Source organism: Megachile rotundata, chromosome 5 (assembly GCF_050947335.1).
Source record: "Megachile rotundata isolate GNS110a chromosome 5, iyMegRotu1, whole genome shotgun sequence".
Lineage (NCBI taxonomy): Eukaryota > Metazoa > Arthropoda > Insecta > Hymenoptera > Megachilidae > Megachile > Megachile rotundata.
This window is the reverse complement of record NC_134987.1, coordinates 12,564,652-12,588,179: the sequence shown is the minus strand read 5'-3', so window position 1 is coordinate 12,588,179 and position 23,528 is coordinate 12,564,652. Positions and strand designations below refer to the sequence as shown.

The window sequence follows — 23,528 nt, the reverse complement described above, 5'->3', positions numbered from 1 at the left end:
CCAGATAAATGATATCTCTGAAAAATGAACCCTAGAGAAAACGAGACAGAATAAATGAAAGCTATGAAAAAGTAACCCCAGAGAAAACAAGAGCCAGTGTGAATGATACCCGTAAAAAACTGACTCTAGAGAAAACTAGACCCATAAATAACGCAGATCCTCCTGTCTTCAAAGAAAATTAAAAACAAATGACGGAATATTTTCTCCGCATTTTAATCGCGAGTTTCAATTTCCTCCACGAAAGTCCGCCATAGGGGAACATAAATTCAGTCTGGATCAGGAGGTGAATTTCGAAGTTTAACGTGCATCGTGTCAGCAACAATCATCCATGCGGATTATGCGTTTGACTTCGTGCAAACGTACCTACTTTGTAAACTTGCCCCGAGCGCTCGGGGTAACTGGAAACTCCATGATGTTGAAGTTTGCGGACAAGTTGCGAACAGAAACGAGGTTTCTACGCTTAAACCATCGTGCCGTGAGTCTAATTCCTGCTGTCTTTCGCGTCTAATTGAAATTGAGAATGACATTACGAGGCTCGAGTAGAGGGCTCTTACTTAAACACTATGATCGGTATGGGGATCAAATTAAACATCAGAGCTGGCGATGTCGGTTAAACGAGTTAGAGTATTTTCCAGGAATTTATCACTTTTGGAGAATGATGTTTCAATCAAATTAAGGTGATTAAATGAAAAATTTGACGAATGTGTACAGCTGGTATGAAGTTTGGATTATTAGAATTTTAATTGATACGTGGAATGTTCGTTTGGGTTATATGTTATTTGAACTGGGGACTATACATTTGCTAAAGTAAATTTGACGAAATATTTCTGTGGTTGTAGTTGGAGAATAATTACTACAGTTAGGTTCCAACATCCTAAGATGTCTTTATTGCTAGATTTTTACATACTTAAGTTCCTAGGTCCTTAGGACCACAGATACCTAACTTCATAAAGCCCAAGATTCCTGGATCTCTAGATACTTGAACTCATCCTTGGTCCTTAGATTCATAAATCTTTACCTACCTAGATATCTAGATATCTAAATCTCCACATCTCAGAATCTCTATATTTCCAAGTCCAGTCAAACTTTCAAATTCCAAACCACCAAATCCTTATACCACAACCTGCTGTACTCCCCAGTCCACAAATCCCCAAGTTTCCATGATCCCAAATTCTCACATACTTAAATTTCTATGACCTCAATTCACTCCATCCCCAAATCCCTAAACAACCAAATCTCCACATCTGCAATTCTCTACATCCAAAAATCCACATATCCCCAAATTCCTATGATCCCAAGTCCCTACATACCTAAATTCCTATATCTCCAATATACTCTATCCCCAAATCCCTAAACAACCACTTCTCCATATCTGCAATTCTCTGCATCAAAAAATCCACATATCCCCAAATTTCTATGATCCCAAGTCCCTACATACCTAAATTCCTATATCCCCAATACACTCTATCCCCAAATCCCTAAACAACCACTTCTCCACATCTACAATCCTCTGCATCCAAAAATCCACATATCCCCAAATTCCCATGTTCCCAAATCCCTACACACCTAAACTTCCATGTCCCTAATTCACTCCATCCCCAAATCCCTAAAAAACCAAATCTCCACACCCACAATTCTCCACATCCAAAAATCCCCATATCCCCAAATTCCCACGATACCAACTCCCTACATACCTAAATCTCTGCAACCCCAATTCACTCCATCCCCAAATCCCTAAACAACCAAATCTCCACGTCTACAATTTTCTCTGCCCAAAAATGCCTATACGCTGAAATTTTTGTTCTTCACTTGCTCTTCAAGATCGAATGACACAATTTGCATCGATCACGTAAGATTCTTTGAACGTAACACGTAATTAGAGTATTTTTCTCGAGCGTATGCGTGACACTCGTGCCTATTAATTTCACGCCACACGTAACACATCGTTTATGAAATATGCCTCGTGCAAAAACAAAAAGTAGCTCGTGTATTGTAACGTTTCTTATCTATTCGGTGCTCCAGAATTCCGGCGGTATCTGAAATTAGAAATGCAAAACGCAAGCTCGTTACCACGAAAGTGCAGCAGTTCGGGTAAGAAATTGCACTTAAATTGCATAACGGATTCCAAAAGTTATACTTTTTTTTCGTTCGGGTAAAGTGTGCAATGAGAAAGAACTGGAACGGTGATTCAGAAAGTTTATGCTCCTCAGAAGTAGCGATTTTCTCGCAGGTAAACCTGCTTTCAATGACGGAATCAAAAAGTTGCCTTGAAGCGATCGTTTGCGAAGCATTTACCGATACCTGGACGCTAATTGCCTTACGGCAGACATTCAAGGCTACTGTAAAAGATCAGAATGTCTGTCGTACCGAAATGTCCAGAAGACTTAAGTTGAAATGTTTACTTCGGAAGAAACAACGGGGAAGAGCGAATGAAATTTATTCGACTGAAAAACTAGATAATTACGCGATATTAATAATGATACTGCGGAATAATAATGTTATGTACCACTTGTTGCTTGTAAATTAATAACCACGGTGTTTAGTCTTAATCTACTGCTCGTATTTCAGGAGACAAGTATGAAGGCATTTTAAACAGACGAAGAGTATTGATTCTAGTTTGTTTCTATGAATATTCGTATCGTATAATCTTTATATAAGTGATTATTATTATATGAATCTCATTTGCAAGAATTATTGGGAACATAATTAATGTGACCAGTAATAAATCGTGGATTTTAATAATATTTGATATAGGGAGAATTGCAGTATTCCGTAAGTAGAGAATATTGAATATTTCAGTATTCAGAAGTAGTCATATATTTATAAATTTAGTAGGACCTAATTGCTTTATATTCTTATAAGGTCAAATTTTGAAATCTTCAAATTTCACGAAGTTGTCACACGTACAAATTACTAGATTGACAAATTGATATGATCTCAAATTATTAAATTGTCAAATTTTCAAGATAAGTTTCCAAATTTCCAAATCTACGTCCCGAAATACCTACATTCCAATATCCCAACGTCCCAATATCCCGACGTCCCAATATCCCGACGTCCCAATATCCCGACGTCCCAATATCCCGACGTCCCAATATCCCGACGTCCCAATATCCCGACGTCCCAATATCCCGACGTCCCAATATCCCGACGTCCCAATATCCCGACGTCCCAATATCCCTACGTGCCGAAATCCCTACATACCGAACTCCCAACCTTCCAATATCCCAACGTCCCAATGTCCCTACGTGCCGAAATCTCTACGTCCCGAAATCCCTACGTCCCAAAATCCCCATATCCCAAAATCCTCACATCCCAAAATTCCCATATTCCAAAATTCCCAAATCCCAAAATACCCATATCCCAAAATCCCCATATCCCAAAATCCCCATATCCCAAAATCCCCATATCCCAAAATCCCCATATCCCAAAATCCCCATATCCCAAAATCCCCATATCCCAAAATCCCCATATCCCAAAATCCCCATATCCCAAAATCCCTATATCCCAAAATCCCCATATCTCAGAATCCTTACATCCCAAAATCCTCACATCCCAACACCCTTATCAGTAAAAATCTTTACATCCCCAAATCCACACCTCAATTTCTCAGAATCCCAAATTTCCAAATATTGGAATTCCAAAAATGTCTACCTTCATTCTTTACCAAAAGAGATACATGTATGTCGTTCATCCACAAACATACGAGCATCCAAATCTGGATTATGCGGACTACAGGATAGGTATTTAAAATTTCGGTCAACAAAACGAACCTGTAACTATTGTAACCACAAGGTTGACAAACAGCCAGGGCGGATGTAATCAACGTAATCCGACTGAAACACATTTCGCGATATCCCACGGCAAATACGCCGTTAATCGTTACGTACATAGAACGTAATAATACGATAAACTAGACATATGTGTTTTTTCATTTCCGCCTTTTACACGCACAACGATAAAACACGCGACGATAATGAAACGCTCTGCAAGGCTTTCTGTACCAACGTTTGCGTAACATTGTCGAAACGATCTGAGAACGTTTTGCATGCATTTTGTTTGTTGAATTCAAAAGGAAAAGAGGGGAACAATTAATATCGAGGACACGGAGTTCGATGCGAGAATAAAATGTGTTTGACAATGAAAGAGCAGAGGTGAGAAATGCTTTTCGAACACACTTTCGGCGAGTCGAGGTGAAGATTTACAGTCAACGCAATATTTGAATACGTTAATGCTTTATGCACTGAATTGTATGCATAAATATTATGGAATTAATATTCAGCTGCTTTAAACCGTTTCGATACCGATGTCAACCCACGAGTTGGCGCGTGAAGAGGCTGAGACGTCAACGATACAGAATTTTTCTCACTATACTGTCCGTGAACGTTCGTCAGACATCTTGCTGTCGCTTCGACGCATATAAAATTAAAATAAGAGTCTTAATCGCTAAATCAAGGAACAAAATTTCAAAGTTTCGTAAATGGGATCAGCGTGACGCATTTAATTGACAGAATATTTTATTTATTTGAAACATTTTTAAACCGCGTAATAAATGAAATCACGATAGATTGTTAGAGAAAGAAGGTACCGATGTCAACCCACGAGCTGGCGCGTGAAGAGGCTGAGGTGTTCAGAAGAGCTACTGCAATTGGTCAGAATAGAAAAATGGACGCCTGACACGTATTTTCGGCGGTATTGGTTCTCGCGGTCGCCAATTAGGCGAAAAACAATGACAGGCAAATGTTTCGAGAGTGAGATAGTGCTACTTGCGTTCAGCAGTTGTTATTCTTATTATTCTTATTTGCCGAAGTGTAACTGAAAGTGTTCACGGTGAGCTTCTTTTACTTTAGGTCACGCGCCAACTCGTGGGTTGACATCCGTACATTCATTGAATTATTTTAAATGGTTTCGTATTCAGATTATTTTTGTACGGAATTAGTTTATAATATGAAGGAGAGTTAATCAACTCCGTTGAAAAGAAATATATTACTCTGAAACGTGAATATCCAAGTGCCCGTTAAAACGATTTCTATTTAAACGATTCTTTTGAACGCAGGTCGACAGAAAAGAGAATTTCCCCGCTGAAGAATTAAATTGTAAATACGTAAGACGCGTACACTGGAAAGCTTCCTATTCAAATTCATTCGAGCACGTTGCAAGGAATCGCGTTTAAAAGCTTCATTAGGAAAATGTAACGACTAAATGAAGGCGCCATTGGCGTAACTCGGTAGGAACCAAGTGCACTTTGGACCAAAAATGCGGGGTAGATTCATACCTGCTTTCTAGTGCTGTCTAGAGATTTGTTAATTTGAAAATTTAAATAATTTTACTACTTCAAAATTCATGAGATCTTCAGTTTCAAGAGATGTATGTTCCTGAATTTTTATATTGATAACTATTTAAAATTCTGAACTTCTTGAATCTTTGCACTTTCAAATATAAAAATTTGTATATTTGGAAATTTCTATGTTTTGAAATTTTCAAGTTAAGGAAATTCTCAAATTTTCAAGTATATTTTATATATCTTCACGTCATAAAATTTTCAAGGTTTGAAATCCCTAAATTCCCAAATGTTCACATTATCTAATTCCTAAAGTCTAATATTACCACATTACCAAATACCTAAATTTCCAAATTCCTAGAACTCCAAGTCCCTAATTTGCTAAATCTCCATATTACCAAATCTCTAAATTGCCAAATTTGCACATTACCAAATCCCTAAATTGCCAAATTTGCACTTTATCAAATTTCCATATCACCAGATCCCTAAATTCTCAAATCCCCACATTACCTAATCTCTATATTGCCAAATTTCCACATTATCAAATTTCTAAATTCCCAAATCCTAAAATCCCCAAATTTCCACCTTATCAAATCTCTAAATTCTCAAATCTCTAAATTCCCAAATTTCCAAATTTCCAAATTTCCAAATTTCCAAATTCCCGAATTTCCAAATTTCTAAATTTCTAAATTTCCAAATTTCCAAATTTCCAAATTTCCAAATTTCCAAATTTCCAAATTTCCAAATTTCTAAATTTCCGCCTCCTCAAATCCTCAAATCCTCAACCTTCCAAATTTCCCCAACTCCACATCATCACACCCGATATCACCAACATCCTACCTAATAAACACCCTACAAAAAATCCTAATTACCCCAAGATAGAATTCGCTGAAAGCGAAAAACTCAGATAAATCAAGCAAAGAGTATCTTGTTGCCATGGAATCAATATCGAGTCCTGATAAAAATAATTCTGTCCTTCGATACGATTCAGCTGCGACGACTTAATTGATAGTCCGGATAATTGACTTCAAGAATACAACCGATAACAATGGATATTATTTTGCAGTCGTAACATCTGTCTCGTTACAATTGTTAATAAAAAGAAGGTACAAACGCCGTTCCAATAAACGAGGTTATAATTAATTGTTGAAAAGAAAAAAAAACACAAGAAAACTGTTGTATAATATCGGAAGCAAATGGCTGGGTAGAAACGTGACAGGGTAAATCGACGTTTTGTATCTGTACATGTCACGGGATGTCAAGATTTTAAATCTGTACGTGTCACATGTGACAGACTTCGATAAAATATTTGGAAGTTTTATATTTTTTAGTGTTTGAGCTATATAAGTATTTATTTGGTAAATAAATATAGGTTGTCATTATAATTATAGTTGGTGAATTTTGTTTTTTTTTTTGGAGAGGTTAATACACTTTTTCTTATTCTAGTATGTGGATCATATGTGATCCACAAGTCATCATATGTGACAGTGGAACAAGATGGCCGATTTATTCAGAAATTAAGGTCTACTAAATGGAAGATAAAATGTTCATTTTAGGTATATGTCTGAATATCTAAAGAACCAGAAGTTTAGTCCTCCTTAGAACTAAATTGAGTCGACTAATATTTTAAACATTAAATGTTATTTAAACATTACCTGTTTCCACATATTTTACATATGGGTCATATCTAATTTCTCACTGTACATCAATAGTACAAATTATTTCAATATTCTCAAAAGAATTTCTAACAAAAGAACACAAATTACATCAAATCCAATCTCACACTAAAACATCCATATTTGAAACTTGCTCTTAAAAAATTTCAAGCGTGACTCAACTCCCGTCACAATCATCAAAAGTCATCCAAAATAATCAAACTAATCAACCAATCAATATCTTCAAAAAGAAAATCATTTTCTAAAAAACTGTCCTAATTAATAAGATAGGGTTTTACTTCTAAGGCTTCAATTTCTGCTAACACAGCCATCTTATCCCAAGTCAAAGTAGAGGATTTATACGAAAGCGGAAACGAAGGGTTAGAAAGCTACACGTTCATAAAAGAAATGTTCCTCACCCGTCCTTATCCTCTTCGTCCGCCATCGTTACTTTCTCCGAAGTTACTTATTCGCAGTAGGGTGCATAACGTGGCGAATAAACGACAACCCGTTCGTTCGCGATTATTTAAACCGCCTGTGGTAATCGCGCGAACAGAAGTAGAATGCGATCGAGTGGTCAAACCGAGCTGGACTAGCTATCAAATTTTGTTCAACTGGCTCGCTTGAAGTAGCCCAAGGCATCGTTAACTGTTACGGCTTCTGAAATCCCGCAAGCACCCAATTCTATTTTGTATAATGCCATAATGCCATTAGAGGGCTATCCTATATGCTGTGTTTTCCGCATGCGGTGTGGTTACAAATGGGACACGAGAGAACGGCCCGTAATCGTTCGTGAGAAAACACTGACCGTACAATTCCGCTAACTATTTCTAACAACATTTATTTTCTGAGTACTGAAGTCTGTTTAGTACTAATGAAGTCTGTTTTAACGAATTGTAATCTTCGTTTTCCCTGGGGACTTTTTCGTGTTAGGTAAATCATGAGGAGGTTAGGTGTGATGGTTTGTGGATTTGTGGAATATGTTTTTATACGTGGGATATGTATTTTCTAGGTTTATATTGTGTACTGGGATGTTTTTAATTGGGTTAATGTTGCAGTCAGTAGGAGGGATAAGTGAAGTTTTGTTGATGAAGATTTAATGAGGTTATGTAAGAGGAAAGGTATGGTCTATGCAGACTGGTGATTTTAGGATTTCTAAGTTTTTTCTTTCGAAGTTTTCTCCGATTTGGAATTTACTGGAGTTTAGAAATATTAAGTTATGAAATTTCTTGATCCTAAAATTAGTAAATTTTCAAATAGTAACTCAAAGTTACTAAATTCTCAAGTTCTCAAATTCCTAAATTCTCAAATTTTCAAATATCCAAAATTCTAAATTACTAACTTCTCAAATTCTCAAATTTTCAAATTCTCAAATTCTCAAATTCTCAAATTCTCAAATTCTCAAATTCCTAAATTCTCAAATCCCCAAATTCTCAAATCCTCCAAATTCTAGAATCCCCAAATGCTCAAATGCCCAAATTCTCAAATCCCTAAATTCTCAAATCCCCAAACTCTCAAATCCCCAAATTTACAAATCCCCAAATTCTCAAATCCATAAATTCTCAAACCCCCAAATTTTCAAATCCCCAAATTTTCAAATCTCCAAATTCTCAAATCCCCAAATTCACAAATCGCCAAATTCTCAAATCCCCAAACTCTCAAATCCCCAAATTCACAAATCCCCAAATTCTCAAATCCATAAATTCTCAAATCCCCAAATTTTCAAATCCCCAAATTCTCAAATCCCCAAATCCTCAAATCCGCAAATCCCCAAATCCCCAAATCCCCAAATCCCCAAATCCTCAAATCCTCAAATCCCCAAATCCTCAAATCCCCAAATTCTCAAATCCTCAAAATTCTCAAATCCCTAAAATTCTCAAATACCTAAATTCTCAAATTTCAAAATTAAAAATATTCCCATCCATTTTAAACTTCCCAAATTTCCAACAAACACTTCTGACATTATTACAGTCGATTACGAAAACTGCGAAGAAAAGATCGAAAAAACGAAAAAGCTTTTAAACGAACCGTAGGCTTCGTCTAAAATGAACTGACATGTTAATCCTGTTCAAAGGGATACCTGTCGACGTTTCAACATACGTGACAGAATTATTCTCTACAAGAAGATTAAAATCTTCGCGTTTGTGACTATAGAAATATATACGCGTTCCAAGTACAAGGTGGCTTATGCAACTTGTCAAGAAACATTGTAGCCTCAAACTGAGATGCTTAAATTCATCGATATTCATAAACGAAGTGGAAAAAACGAAAATATTATAATAATGAAACAGGTTCCATCTTCAAGGTTCCATTATTTATTATTTATTTATTCATCTGTGTGATTGTATCAAAATTTCCTCTGTAAAGTACTAAAATAATAAATTCAGTATTAATGTACAAAAATCCTTTGAAAAATTATGACAAACAAATATTTTAAAACAAAATCTCTAATACTCTAAATTAAAACTTGCAGCAGAACAGTAAAAGCGAATAGTTAAGAACAATAATTTTAAGGGTAAAAAACAATAATTTGAAGAGTAAAAGAATACTGAAAAAAAAATGATTAGCCCCGAATAAAAAGAGTTAAGCGTCATTCACGCACGAACGAAGCGACAGTCGACGGAATAAAAAGGAAATTCTTCAATTACGAATTTCTAAAGCAGCGAACGCAAAAACTGCGGATGAACGTGGCAGCGCGCGGCGAATGCGTTAACCGAGTGACACGACGATGCAGTTGACAATAAACGCGTATAAAGTCAAAGGATTCTATGAATACAGACGCTATTCATTTCGCTGTTAGATACACACTGCAACGCACGACACTCCGACTCTGATTATGCGGATGCACCTCGCTGACTTTACCATTATGCACTCCCTTGACATGCAGCCTGAATTGTGTCTATTGTGAAGACGTAACGAAGCGTCGACTAAACGCCTTCTGATGTTTTCCAGACAACCGACGCATTCTTGTTTAATTTCCTGCATGGGAAACGGCTACAGTGTGATGCTATGAAGGTAATGTGGAAACGGGAGTTTGAGGTGGATGTTGACTGGAGATCTTTGGGATTTTGGGATTTTGGGAGATTTGAGAGTTTAGGGATTTGGGGATTTGGGGATTTGGGAGATTTGGGATTTGGAAGATTTGGGATTTGGGAGATTTGGGAGATTTGGGATTTGGGAGATTTGGGATTTGGGAGATTTGGGATTTGGGAGATTTGGGATTTGGGAGATTTGGGATTTGGGAGATTTGGGATTTGGGAGATTTGGGATTTGGGAGATTTGGGATTTGGGAGATTTGGGATTTGGGAGATTTGGGATTTGGGAGATTTGGGATTTGGGAGATTTGGGATTTGGGAGATTTGGGATTTGGGAGATTTGGGATTTGGGAGATTTGGGATTTGGGAGATTTGGGATTTGGGAGATTTGGGATTTGGGAGATTTGGGATTTGGGAGATTTGGGATTTGGGAGATTTGGGATTTGGGAGATTTGGGATTTGGGAGATTTGGGAGTTGGGGAATTTGGGAGTTGGGGAATTTGGGATTTGGGTGATTTGGGATTTGGGAGATTTGGGAGATTTGGAAGTTGGGGAATTTAGGGATTTGAAAATTTTGGGGATTTCAGGATTTCGGGAATTTAGAATTTTGAAATATTAGGGCTTGGGAAATTTAGAATTTTGAGATTTTTGGATTTGGGGATTTTAGGGCTTTGGGATTTTGGAGTTTTGAAGCTTTAAGACTTTGGCATTTTTTAATTTTTTAAAATTCTGAAACATTAGGATTTTTTAGTTATAGGATTTTAAGACTTTATGGTCTTGGAATTTTGAGCCCATAGAGTTTTGAAATTTTAAGCTTCTGAAACTTTGGGATTATGACATTTTAGGATTCTGAGATTGGAATTGTGAGACTTCATGGTTTTGCATTATTGATATTTTGGCATTTATCATAATTTTGAAATTTTGAGATTTTTGAAGAGTGCCAATTTTAGAATTTAGAAAATCAAAGTCTTAGGAAATTTATACATTTTGAAATTTTTAAGATTTATCATTTTGCAATATATGAAGTTTGAGAATTTCATTAAAAAATTTGTAAATGTAGAAATTTTAAGAACTAGAAGGCATAAAATTAAAAAATTTAGAAAATTGACAGCTCTAAAGTTTGATAATTCTAAATTTAAAAGCTCTTGAACCTTCCAATTTACTGTAAATTTGAAATTTTGAAATATTATGAGATACCTTATAAAAACGCTATTACAGAGCTCCCCTTTGAAACGCCATTACAGAACGTTATAATGTTAATTATAAAATAAATCGAACAGGAAACAAGTCTCTCCATGAACCCTCAACTTCACCAACTCGGTAACACTAACCCGTTGAATCTAATTAAATCCCCTAACATAATAAATGAAAATTATTTCAGCGGCTGCTCATTGAACGGTTAATAATGCAGAATCATTATAAATTTATGAAACGTGAAGTCGAAAGTTGCAATAAAACATAATAGGTGTATCGCGAGACCGTCGAAACAAATTATAATTACAAATTGCAGTGGTTGAATGAGATCTGACAAAGGAAATATTATTTTGCACGTTTGAGCGCACAGTAAATACTGGTCCTCCGTTATTTGCCAATAAATTACGAAATAATCGTAAACATTTCCGAAACGGTGTCGATTTGAAAGCAGTTGGTTATTCGAGTAGAACGTTTGTAATCTAAGTGATGGCGGACCTTTATTACTGTGTGAACAGTGAAATAACAGGAAATACGGTGTGTTGTGCATTATTACGCAACAATTTGCAAGCATATATGGGCCACCGTGGTTAATATCCGAAGCGTTTCGATCGCACGGCGATATACAGGAACGTTTCACCGTTTGCAACGTGTTTTCGATATTAATCGTTGCATCGTTTGCGCTCTATTTTTATACACGAACGATCTGTAATGCATGCGACCTGTAATTTTAACGATTTACGTTTGATACGACCGCATTATATTCGTTGCAACCACTTAATACACGTTCTAGGAATTATATTAATTGTCGTAAAGTTTTGCTAATTGGGTGATGGATGGATAACTATATTTGGGAGTTGGAGAGTGCAAATTTTCTAGGGGATTTTCTAGAGGAAAGATGGTGAGTGAAGTATGGGCTGATTTTTAGGGATTTTAGATTTGGGTATTTGGAGATGGGTTCGGGATTTTGGGATTTGGGGATTTGGGGATTTTGGGATTTTGGGGTTTGGGGATTTGGGGATTTCGGGATTTCGGGATTTCGGGATTTTAGGAATTGGGGAATTTGAGATTTGGAGAATTTGGGGTTTTGCGAATTGGGGATTTGAGGAATTTGGAATTTGGGGAATTTGAGATTTGGGGAATTTGGGATTTGGGGAATTGGGAATTTAGTCAATTTAGGATTTGGATGATGTGGAATTTGGAGAATTTGAAATTTGGGGGATTTGGAATTTGGGGAATTTGGGAAATTTGGGGAATTTGAGATTTGGGGAATTGGGAATTTAGGCAATTTAGGATTTGGGTGATGTGGAATTTGGAGAATTTGAAATTTGGGGGATTTGGAATTTGGGGAATTTGGGAAATTTGGGGAATTTGGGATTTGGGGAATTGGGAATTTGGAAGATACGAAATTTGGAGAATTTGGAATTTGGGGAATTTGAAATTTGGGAAATTTGGAATTTGGGGAATTTGGAATTTGGGGAATTTGGAATTTGGGGAATTTGGAATTTGGGGAATTTGGAATTTGGGGAATTTGGAATTTGGGGAATTTGGAATTTGGGGAATTTGGAATTTGGGGAATTTGGAATTTGGGAAATTGGGAATTTGGGAGATGCGAAATTTGGAGAATTTGGAATTTGGGGAATTTGGAATTTGAGGAACTTGGGACTTTAGAATTCTGAAACTTTAGAATTTTGAAATTTTTAGATTTTGAGACTATAAGGTTTTGGAATTTTATGATTTCAGAATTTAGGAAATTCAGGATTTGAAGATGTATTGATAGAATCTAGGAATTTAAGGGACATAGGACGTTGGTAATATAGGGATTTGGAAATCTGGAAATTGAAAATTTTAGAAATTTGAAGACATAAGAAATAGACCTAGGAACTTAACCTAGAAGTTTGAGAACATAAAAATGCATAAACCTAGAAATTTGAAGACATAGTAATTTAGAAATATAAGTTTCTTGTGCACCTTGAAATTTGGAAATCTAGGAATTTGACTCCTTAGAAATTTGAAGATATAGGAATTTATAAACCTAATAACCTCGAAACGTAAAAATTTGGAGGTATAAGTAGTTAAGTACTTATAAGGTATAAGTAGTTAAGAATCTTGATACTTAGAAGTCTAGGAATTTACCTAAAAATCTGCCGACCTAAAAATTTATGAACCCAAAGATTTCAAAACATAGAAATGTAGTAATATACTTCCACATCTTTAAATTTGAAGATCCAAAAATTTGTAAACATAATTTCAAAGCATAGGAACTTAAGAACCCAAATGTCCATTAACCTTGTCATATGAAAATCTAGGAATTTGATTACCCAGAAATTTGAACCGTAGAATACATGAATCTAAATGTCTCCTACCATAAGAATTTAAGCAAGACGTATTTTGAAATCTAAGAATATGGAAATTTATTAGCTAATAAAAGTATGTAATTAATTTCTTTGCGAAATACGTTCCATTTCGTCACAGCTCATGAAACATAACCTTGGGTCAAAATTGACCCGACGTTGGCTGAAATGAAGTAGTTAAACACTAACGTTAGATTCTAATTTAACATTTCTACGCCTACAGCTATTTCTGATTGTTCGGAAACGTGTACCAATGGACTTCATAATAAATCAACCCACGCACGTGATTTTATGATTAGAATAATTGCTCGAACTAAAAACACGACCTTGTCGTTGCTGCGTAAATTCTTGAGTCATCTGTTTAATGTTACGAGACTTATAAAGACAATTACACGATGACCATACCTGGTTAAGAAAGCGCGGGAAATTTAAAAACCTTAGTCATGCAGAATGACCTTGATCTTTGCGTTAGTTATCAAGATCACTTGAGTAGCTTTCTGAAGGTTTTAGCTGTGGTTCGTGATTTATTTAAAACTAATTTAAAACGCCTGACAGGTAAAACAGCTAACCTTCATATAACATAGCTAACATAATTTAAATTGTATTTCTAATTTAAATAAAAATAAATAGAATGATAAAATTACGCATTGCGTTCTACCTCAGTTGCTTTCATTAGTGTTAACAATATTTTAAACAGTATTATACATATGGTTAAATAACAAGATATCGATAATCGATAACAGCACCTCAACCTCGTCAGGTTACAAATTATTTACGCATAGCCTATTGGAAAAAGTTTAGAAGATTAATAACAGATGAAAAGTATGGACCCTGTAATAAAGAACATACAACAAAAATGTAGTGGAAAATTATTAACAAAAGAACAACATTAAATACAATTTATTTTCATTGACCAGTACGCAATAACAATAAAGTTGATAAAGAAAAATATATAATGTATTGACCACGTGCGAACCTAATAATATAAAACTGGATGTAAAAATATAAAATATATATTGATCACGCGCCAGCCTGACATTATAAAACTGAATATAAAAATAAAGTACGAACACTAACGTTCCTACCTTAAAGAATATACGATATTGCTTTTCGCACTTATCTCGCGCAAAATATGTTTCGATGTACACAATTCTAAAATGATAAAAATTCTATGCATTCTATTTCCCGCGTAGTCAAAACAGTTATTTGCACAAGTATGCATAAAATTTCTTCACCGCGCTAATCACGTGCGCTAGAAAGTAAAAAAGAAGAAATAGACTCTAGAAATTTCTTTTGACATTCGCATCTACACCCACGCTGTCAATTACCGCTATATTAAATTCTATAATCGTTCTTATCGCATGTATCTTTCGTTATCAGGAAATCGCGAATTAACACGAACCGCCACGAAGTGGTTCTCGTGCGTCCCTCGACAGAAATCGTCAATTTCCGTCGGGTTCCGGCTCCCGTAGGACGCCGTCGGTTTCTGGCTCCGCGATACGAATGTTCAAACACTCCTCGAACGTCGCGCAAGCAACGTGTGTACAAGAGTCGGTTGTCAGAAAGATCGAATCAGAATCGCTTTAATACTACACGTGCATACGTATTTGGTAGTAACTCTTACCTCATCGATTGTGGTTGTCTGGTGGTCAAGCCGTTTCTTAGTCAGCTCCTCATTCTTCCTCTCTTCATCTCCTTAATAGCCAGCATTGTAGCCATGTGCACGCGAACGTGGCCGCTCCGCACGACGATCACCGCCATGACACAAGAATCCCCGTTCCCGTGGCGGGAGACTGGTAAACGAACATTTCACGATCTCACCGATACACGCGCGACGTTCAACGGGCTTGTGTTTTGGCAACCGGCAACAGGTCGCGTTAGTCACTGTTTAATGACACGCGTCGGTCTTGTTATTGTTTATTGTTCGTTCACTACACGCAGCTGCCGAGCGTCAGCGTCGGTTCAGCGCTGATCGCGTCGCGTCGGTCCCGCGTCGCGATTGCTCTATTTCGGTCCTCTCAGGTAACAGAGGAGAGACAGCGCGGTCTGACTCGGACGAATGCTTGGCGACACTATTAACGAAGCTTAAAGAGAACGACCACTCTCAAAACCGGCAGATAGAAAAGGAGAAACGAGCCGGGAAATCGAGAAAGAGTAAGTACAAAAGAGACGAGAAACACGAGACTCCGAGCCAACGGCTACCATTATAAATAGTTGCGGCAGCTAGCGATGGGAGTAATACCCTCGCGTCCGCTAGGTGGTACAACTGTGCATGCCGCCAATTTCTACCGACTTTGAATTAAACTTTACGCGCGAATCGCGTAACTTTACTTAATGTAATAATTCTCACAGTGAAACTAGACTTTTCTGGTGAGACATGTTAATTATTTTATCACCTTGGTTCTTTCAAACTTAATTTGCCTTACAATATAGTGTCACATTCGTGATGCTCATATGCAATAAATTATGTTCATATGAAATAAACCAGACTCGTCGCTGAAATTAAATTTTGTATTCAACTTTAATTACAATTTTCATGATCAGCGATTGTTAAATACAAAACATGCCTAACTTTTTAAGTTCCTTTATTTGTCTTCACATTACAACAATATTTAGTTAGTGAATGACACAACTGAATAGAAAATTGTACATTAAGTTTAAGATTTTAAATTGACATATTCTACTGCGAACTGTACTTAACTACTTGAGGATAAAAAAATCTATGCACATGAAAATATGAATGTATAAATATTCAATTTAAAAGAATATTCAATCTAAAAGCCTAGAGATATTCAAATCTATGAATATTAGAATATAAATAAATTTATTTCTATAAATTGAATTATTCTTTAATAGAATTATTTTTTGGGAGTTTGGGAATGTTCGATATCGTATCGTAGCCATCGCTGCCGAGTGAATCAGAAGGAGATTAACGAAGAGGAGAGAGGAAGACAGAAGACGTCGACGGAAGTATGCGCGTATGAAAGAGAAAGACAGAAACGGAAAGCCGTTTCTCTCATTTGCTCCATCTTCATGCTTTGCGTCATTATTCCGTCACAAAGACCTGACATGAATGTTAATAGGTGGCAAACCTGTCATGCGAATTTACGTGATTTTTTCGTTCGGTTAAAAATAATCAATTTTGAGTTTCTTTCAGATTTGATGAATCAAAACTTTGAATATGTTTAACGGTATTACTTACTGTTTGCTGGATATTTGTATATTGTTTATACAAATATTGTATACTTTATTTATTTGTAAAATGTAACTTCAAATCACACTTGTTTGCACATTATTTCCTTGTATTGTATGATGAAGTACATTTGAAGTGAATAATGATTCGGACAGTGCATTCGTAAAATTTTTAAAATAATTTTGAATTTTATTTTAATGTACAAATAGAGTAATTTTTCATGATACGAAATCAAAAGATCATTCAGTTTGCTATAGTTTTATAGTTCTATAAAATAGTTTTTCTTTGAAAATAAAATTGATTTTGTATAAATAATAAATGTTATAAAAGAAGTTTAATTTAAAAGATTAAATGTTACACATAATAAATAAATTATAGTAAAATGGTTTATTTGAATATCATTGCATTATTATGTAATATATTAGGTATTTATAATGACTGCATTTATTTTAACAGGAGAAAGATATAATAAATATAGTACTCACTGATTGTTGATTTATGCCACTAGCACCCTTCATGCATGTTGAAGTTGACCCAGAATTGCTCCCTAATTGATCATTCTCTCTCACATCACTCACCGTGTAATTCAGATAAAGCACTCTTCCGCCCATAATCATCTAGAAGAGTAACTTCCAACAATTTGACCTCCTTAAACAATAAAAATTACGCGAATTTCGTACATCTCTTAAAACTTACGTTTTATGTACAATTATCAAATAAAGTATGTGCTCAAGCAAAGTATGTAAATACACGTTTTGATTTAAAAATAAAGCAAGTAATTTTTACTAAAAATTTTGTATTTTATTCTACATAAAAATCCTCATACACCTCTCCCTAACATTCTAATAAATCTCCATCAAATAACCTACCTTCCTATGACTGTAAATTTAGTACAACATTAAAAACCATACCTGAGAAAAAGACCTATAATTCAAAGATATTTTTCGAGGGAAAATTTACACGACAGCTATTAAGTGAAAATTTCGTGTTATTTTAAGGACAGTTTATTGGCAACATTCGCTACTTTGAACCTGTTTATAAATTCTGGCTCAATTCCGAATAATCATAGTTGTTAGGTAAACGCGAAATGATCGTAAATTATTATATATACAGTAGATTCTCGTTATATTGGCGTGGTCAGGTCTGTTATACCAAGAAATTCTTGAATTTGGTAAAATTTTAGATTATCAAGTTTTTTAGTTTGATATTGAGATATTTCCGGTGATATAACACGTGGTGCACTGTGTGGTGTCTTGACACCCAGCGATATAACGCGTGGTGATACTTTGTGTAGTAATACCACGCGTGAGGATCTAATACGTGGCCTTATAACGCGTAGGTATGTAGTATGTGATGATGTTAAGGCGTTGCAATATTAACGCGTGGCGAAATAACACGTGGTGATACTAACACGTGATAGACTAATGCGTAACGATACTAATGCACGGTGACATAACGCGTGGCTATACAACACGTGACAATATTAATACATAGAAATACTAACGCGTGGCGATATAACACGTAGTAATACTAACATACGACAGTGTAATGAATTGCAATACAGCGCGTGGCGATACAACGCATGGTCTAACTCTTAACGTTCTTTAATTAATAAATCCATTAAAAATTTGGTTTCTTGAAAAAATTATTTGTATACTTACAAATGATCCATTGACTTGTTGGTAGAAAAAGATACTGAACAGCGAACAAACGAAAATTAATCTTCTATCAACGTGTCCGATAAGAACGAAGATTTTAGAATTCGACTATCAAGCATAAAAAGGATATTTCATATTATAAATGAAATAAACTCTCTACAATTCATGAGATTCTTATAATATTCCACTTTATTGTCGACAAAATCGTTCAGAGCAGAAGTAAGAAAATCAAACAGAATAATCGTTAAGCAAATTCGAATGAATGTAAACCGTCAGAATATTTTTACGAAAGCCGTACTTTTTTCCAACATAGAGTCCAACATTTACAACAAGGATTAACATTTCTCTTACACGTAAGAAATCGAGGAGCTTCTCCCAGGGGATAAGACAGGTTTCCTTTCGAAATCTTATACGATAAACCGTTTTATTTTAATAATGTGTGTGCGTGTATTTTGTACAATATAATAATAATAATAATAATAGTAGCAATAGAAGTAGTAGAATAATAGTAGTAGAAGTAGTAATAGCAGTGGTTGAACAGCCGAGAAGTGGTAACAGCTTGTATTATCCAGCCGGAATGCTCGCCATTATAGATTTGCATGTTCGCGGGGAAATGTAAAAGAGACGCGGACATCCGGTTTCTATACGTCTGCCCCTCGTGACCATTATTTCGATGTCGCGTGAAGCTCGAAACGGACAGCCAACTATAACGACGAGATTCTGGTACAATGGCGGGGCCATTGTTGCTCTCTGCTGTCGCCACGGCTACACATATACGTATGTTCGATGGTACGAAGGATGTTTCGAGATTGTTTGATGATCGATCGATTGAATCTGTGGTTAGGTGCCGATTTAACGGAAAAAAGATTCTATTCTTCTTCCTCCTCTTCCTCCTCTTCTTCTTCCTCCTCCTCTTCCTCTTCCTCCTCTTCCTCTTCTTCTTCCTCCTCTTCACCACCGCCACCTTCTTTCTTGTCTTCTTCCTCCTCCTCCTCTTCCTCCTCCTCTTCTTCCTCCTCTTCTTCGTCGAACGTTGGCTCCTCCAATTCTTCGTCCTCAGCCGCAGCCTTCACGTCTTCTTCGCCTTCCGGTGACTCGGGGTCTCCAGGTTTCTTGCCTGGCCTCTCGCCGAACCATTTCGGCAACTTCGCTGTTCGTGCAAACAAAATGGACGTTAATTAACGGCACTCCACATTTCGGTGGCTTTGTCCAGACGACTGCGAGGATTTCCAAAGCGACTTGTACAGAGAAGTCTTTAGGCTAGCGTTTCAAACCTTCGCTAGTGGTGGGAAGTTTTGTTCGTATTCACGAAATTAAATACAAAAGCCTTTGTATTCTATGACTAAATTTGACAATTTCTTAATTTTAGATTTGTTAATTCAAAGATTTGTAGGTGCAATAAATTTTAACTGTAAGTTTGAAAATTTTAGAACTTACAAGTTTGTGAAGTTGAAAATTTAAAGGCTAAGTTTATAAATCTACATGTTTAAATTTATAAGTCTGCAATATCTAATGCATTATGAATGTCTAAATTTGAAATGTGATGTGCTTGAAAATCTTCTCCAAGAAAAGAGCCAAAACTCCAACACCATTTTTCCTAAACGTAACACGCTCTATACCGGCGAATTATTCAAAAGTATGTATCCAGATTCCAGTTCGCAACATCCCACCACTATCCTCAACAAAGAATGAAGACGAAGAGCTCGACGCGCTTTCAATTTCGTAAAAAGTCTTCTCCTCGCTTTTCGTCGGACAGGATTCCTCGATACTGGTAAAATATACTTCTCCCTGGGACCGTTGCAGTTTGTCCTAGTTTCCGGAAGAACATTCCGCCGTTGGTCGAGTTTCAAGACTCGGGTTTCGAGCAAATGCATACGATACGGTAAAGCAATAAACTAGCGTGAAACAGAAGAGGAATGCTTTTTACATACTTTCGTGCGTTCCGAATGGTTTAACGAGAGAAAATATCACGTTTGAAGAGTTATTTAATCAACAAAGATGTTTTTCGACACGTTACATTTACGGTGTATGCATTTGCCCGGTAACGGTTCTAAAATACGTACTCTTCTGACGACCGAGGAATTGTTGTTTTTGTTGAGCCCATTGCTTCTCTATGAACTCCTTCTGCTGTTCGGTCAATCCCTGAAACATCGGACAAAATGGCATGCTAGGATTGTCACATTGTCACACGGGGGCACTCGTCTTTCTCCGGGACTTTCTTTTTCGATACATTGCCATTCCCATGGCCAGCGAAAGAAATTAGGGGTCCTATATTATTTCCTGGAATTTCCTATGGGGTTCAAATCGCTGACATCCAGGGATCAAAACATCCATTAACTCGATGCTTGTTAATCATCTTATGGGCACAAATTGGGGCACTCTTGTTACGTGAACTTTCAGTTCTGACTGAAATTTGGGTTGTGACAATTCTCTGAAACGTGCAATGTATCTACTGATGTGTTATATTTCTGAATCAGGTAATGTTTCATATGTCCCACATATGTGCAGGGTCCCGCATGTGTGCAGAATCCCACGCAAGTTGATCGACAAAAAATATAAAAAAGAAATTCATTACACGAAAATTAAATTAGATCAAGTATTGTACATGAAAAGGATTAAAAAAATCCATTAACGTTTCTGGGTCAAAAATTGATTAAACTGTAACCTTGATACTCCATACTTGTGTAAATACAAAAATTACGGTGTGTTATCGTACGTAATTTAAAAATTCTCCAAAATATTCCGAAGATGTGTTGGAAGAGATCAGTACTCCATTAGAGCCACTGCGAATATTACATGATTTATGTACGCCACGGGGTTCGTAGTAAATTCTGGACTATTCGTGAGCCTCGTGTTCGCGTTTATTTCGCTGATATAAATTACGAGGGGATAATGAATGTATCGCTATTAATGTCGGGACAAGGGTACGTGTGCGTTGCGAAACGGAACAACACGAGCATAGCAACACTTTCTACGGTATCTGGTGTTTTCTACATCGATTATTTAGTAAATGGAGATTGAACACGAATTAGGTGCACGATCGTTTCGATCTTGTGGGGGTCAGGGATTCAACCAACAACGCAAGCAACAGGGGTCGGTACACTGACAGATTTCTCGATAGGACTCACTTTTGGTGCGCTTCATGAACTGTTCTGATTTCTGTTTCCACAGTTTCTCGTTGTACTCCGCGAGAAGCGTGTCATAACCCTGCGATTCAATCATTCTTCACTAATTACTCTTTCTATTATCATCTAACCAGCTACTACTAAACATTTTTAACTAATCTACATTCTTCAAAAAGAGTCCATTGTTTCTTTGATTCGTTGACTCGAGGGGATAACAGGTCATTCGATCAATGAAACGTATCTGGTCATTCGGAAAATTCGCTGCGTTAACTCCCGCGAGAAATTATTACATTGCAGCTCAATGTGTAAACACGTTTTCAAAATAACAATAAAATTCTACGTGAAATTCCGTGCAAAATCTACGTTAAAATTCGTGCTAAATCTCTGAACAGCATATAAATTTTTCGAATAACAAAATACGTTTCAGAATCAGTCGAATATTCGACTGATCGAATCTGCAAAGAATTACTTACACCCTCGAACAGCTTCTTCTTATCGTCGTAAGACCTGGTATCGACACGACGTTCGTATTTGGAGGCGACTTGGATCTTAGGCTACAAAGGAGAAAAATAATTGTATGATACTCGGAATAAATCCGCTGCAATAATTTCCATTTTACTATGTCGAGACGATGCTTACGGGGTACTTGCCGGTGAGAGCTTCAGGATCGAGACCCTTCTTCAAGGCCTTGTGCCTCAATTGTTGCTTCTGACGTTCCTTTAATTCTTTAAGCTACAATGGAAACAGATTTTTTTATGGAACAACTTTTATCGTTGTTAACATATTTTCTTGTCGGTGAAATTGTACACATAATATTATAATTAAGTCTTTCACTTTTCAAGTATACTGTATTTTATTCTATAAACTGTGTACTATACTTTATAATTTGCAGTGTCGACAATATCCTCTAATAATAATTGTTAACACTTTCAAACCCAACAGTGTAATATTACGCATTTCTAGGAAGCCGCCATATTTGTTTCGGATCGAACGCGTTACAAGACTAAAATAATCTAATCGTTCTAAATATTTTAATGTTGCAGTATAAAAGTGTAGAAAATATAATTGTAGAAAAAGAAGTATACCATTAGAAAAATAATAAAGTATTAAAGTTAAATAACTTGAGAATACTAACGTCATAATCCTGGCGTTTCTGTCGCTCCTCAAGATCGTATTTTTCAGTTTCCAGCTTAACTATGGTGTCCCAGAGTTCATTGGCCTTGGACCGGAGCTTTTCAATGGACAAACCTTCGATTTCCAGGGGTTTGATACGAATGCTCAACGAGATTTTCTTCTCCTCTTCGAGCTGCTCTTTCGTCTTGTTACGCTCCAGTTGCGCCGACGTAAGGTTACCCTGTTACGGATGAAAAAAACGTATTAACGTCAAGAAAATAATGTTATAACTTTTTATACAAGCTCTTTGCTTCGTTAACGTCGGATACAAACTGCTAGATCTTTCCTGGTGATGGTAAAGTTGGGGCCCTTCTTGCTTTGATCCTTCATTGCTTGCATCATTGCCTGACGTTTCTTTTCTGATTCTTCCAGACGCCTGGATAGAAGAAATTCATTAAAATCTGTCTTTTACGTGCATATTCAACCGTATAAATAAATGTGTACGTACTTTCTTTTTTCTTCGATATCGCGCTGTTTCTTCTCCTCTGTAAATTGGAAGAAATGAGATCATTAAAAATATAATTAATTGTTTCATAACAAATCGTTGAATGTACATAATGGAACATTTTTTAGTATACACTTAATTTTTTCTGCTATCTCTGGTTATTGTCCCTGGATATTTAAGTGAAACCAGAAAGGTTCTTAACGTGTATAAAATCAAGGAAATAAAAACGTGAAATTTTAAGGGAATTGAGATCCCTTTGAGATATTAAGGGAAATTTAAACTGTATCCGAGGATTAGAAAGGACTCACCGATTTCACGTTGGCGACGTTCCTCCTCTTCCTTCTTTTTCTGGGCCAATCTCTTCTCTTCGTCCGCGCGAGTGATCTTGCGCTTCGCTTGCTTCTCCTGCAAACGACAA

At 36.3% G+C, this 23,528-nt stretch overlaps 2 protein-coding genes and 1 long non-coding RNA gene across 14 annotated transcripts in view; 1 reads left to right on the top strand and 2 right to left on the bottom strand.

Annotated features, from left to right (window-relative positions):
* Positions 1 to 16,379, bottom strand: part of rdgA (retinal degeneration A) — a 96,461-nt gene extending 80,082 nt beyond the window's left edge. For both annotated transcript variants that reach the window (XM_076531537.1, XM_076531538.1), the window contains exon 1: positions 15,141 to 16,379. The gene's annotated coding sequence lies outside the window, so the exon portion shown is untranslated. The remainder of the gene's footprint in view (positions 1 to 15,140) is intronic.
* LOC143264438 (uncharacterized) lies at positions 7,745 to 9,145 on the top strand. The gene is made up of 3 exons (XR_013038155.1): positions 7,745 to 7,884; positions 7,949 to 8,057; positions 9,011 to 9,145. It is a non-coding gene; the product is annotated as an uncharacterized LOC143264438 (long non-coding RNA).
* A 2,150-nt stretch (positions 16,380 to 18,529) lies between the features above and the next one.
* Positions 18,530 to 23,528, bottom strand: part of TpnT (troponin T, skeletal muscle) — a 107,795-nt gene continuing 102,796 nt past the window's right edge. For 9 of the 11 annotated variants that reach the window (XM_076531558.1, XM_076531551.1, XM_076531553.1 and 6 more), the window contains 8 exons: positions 23,419 to 23,515; positions 23,114 to 23,150; positions 22,939 to 23,041; positions 22,628 to 22,846; positions 22,132 to 22,224; positions 21,966 to 22,046; positions 21,496 to 21,574; positions 18,530 to 19,517 (listed from right to left, as the gene is read on the bottom strand). In XM_076531558.1, coding sequence (XP_076387673.1) covers positions 19,237 to 19,517; positions 21,496 to 21,574; positions 21,966 to 22,046; positions 22,132 to 22,224; positions 22,628 to 22,846; positions 22,939 to 23,041; positions 23,114 to 23,150; positions 23,419 to 23,515 — 990 coding nt within the window. In that variant the 3' untranslated portion in view covers positions 18,530 to 19,236. Of the gene's footprint in view, positions 19,518 to 20,430; positions 20,510 to 21,495; positions 21,575 to 21,965; positions 22,047 to 22,131; positions 22,225 to 22,627; positions 22,847 to 22,938; positions 23,042 to 23,113; positions 23,151 to 23,418; positions 23,516 to 23,528 lie in introns of all 11 variants that reach the window. The other 2 variants (XM_076531559.1, XM_076531549.1) reach the window with 2 other exon arrangements.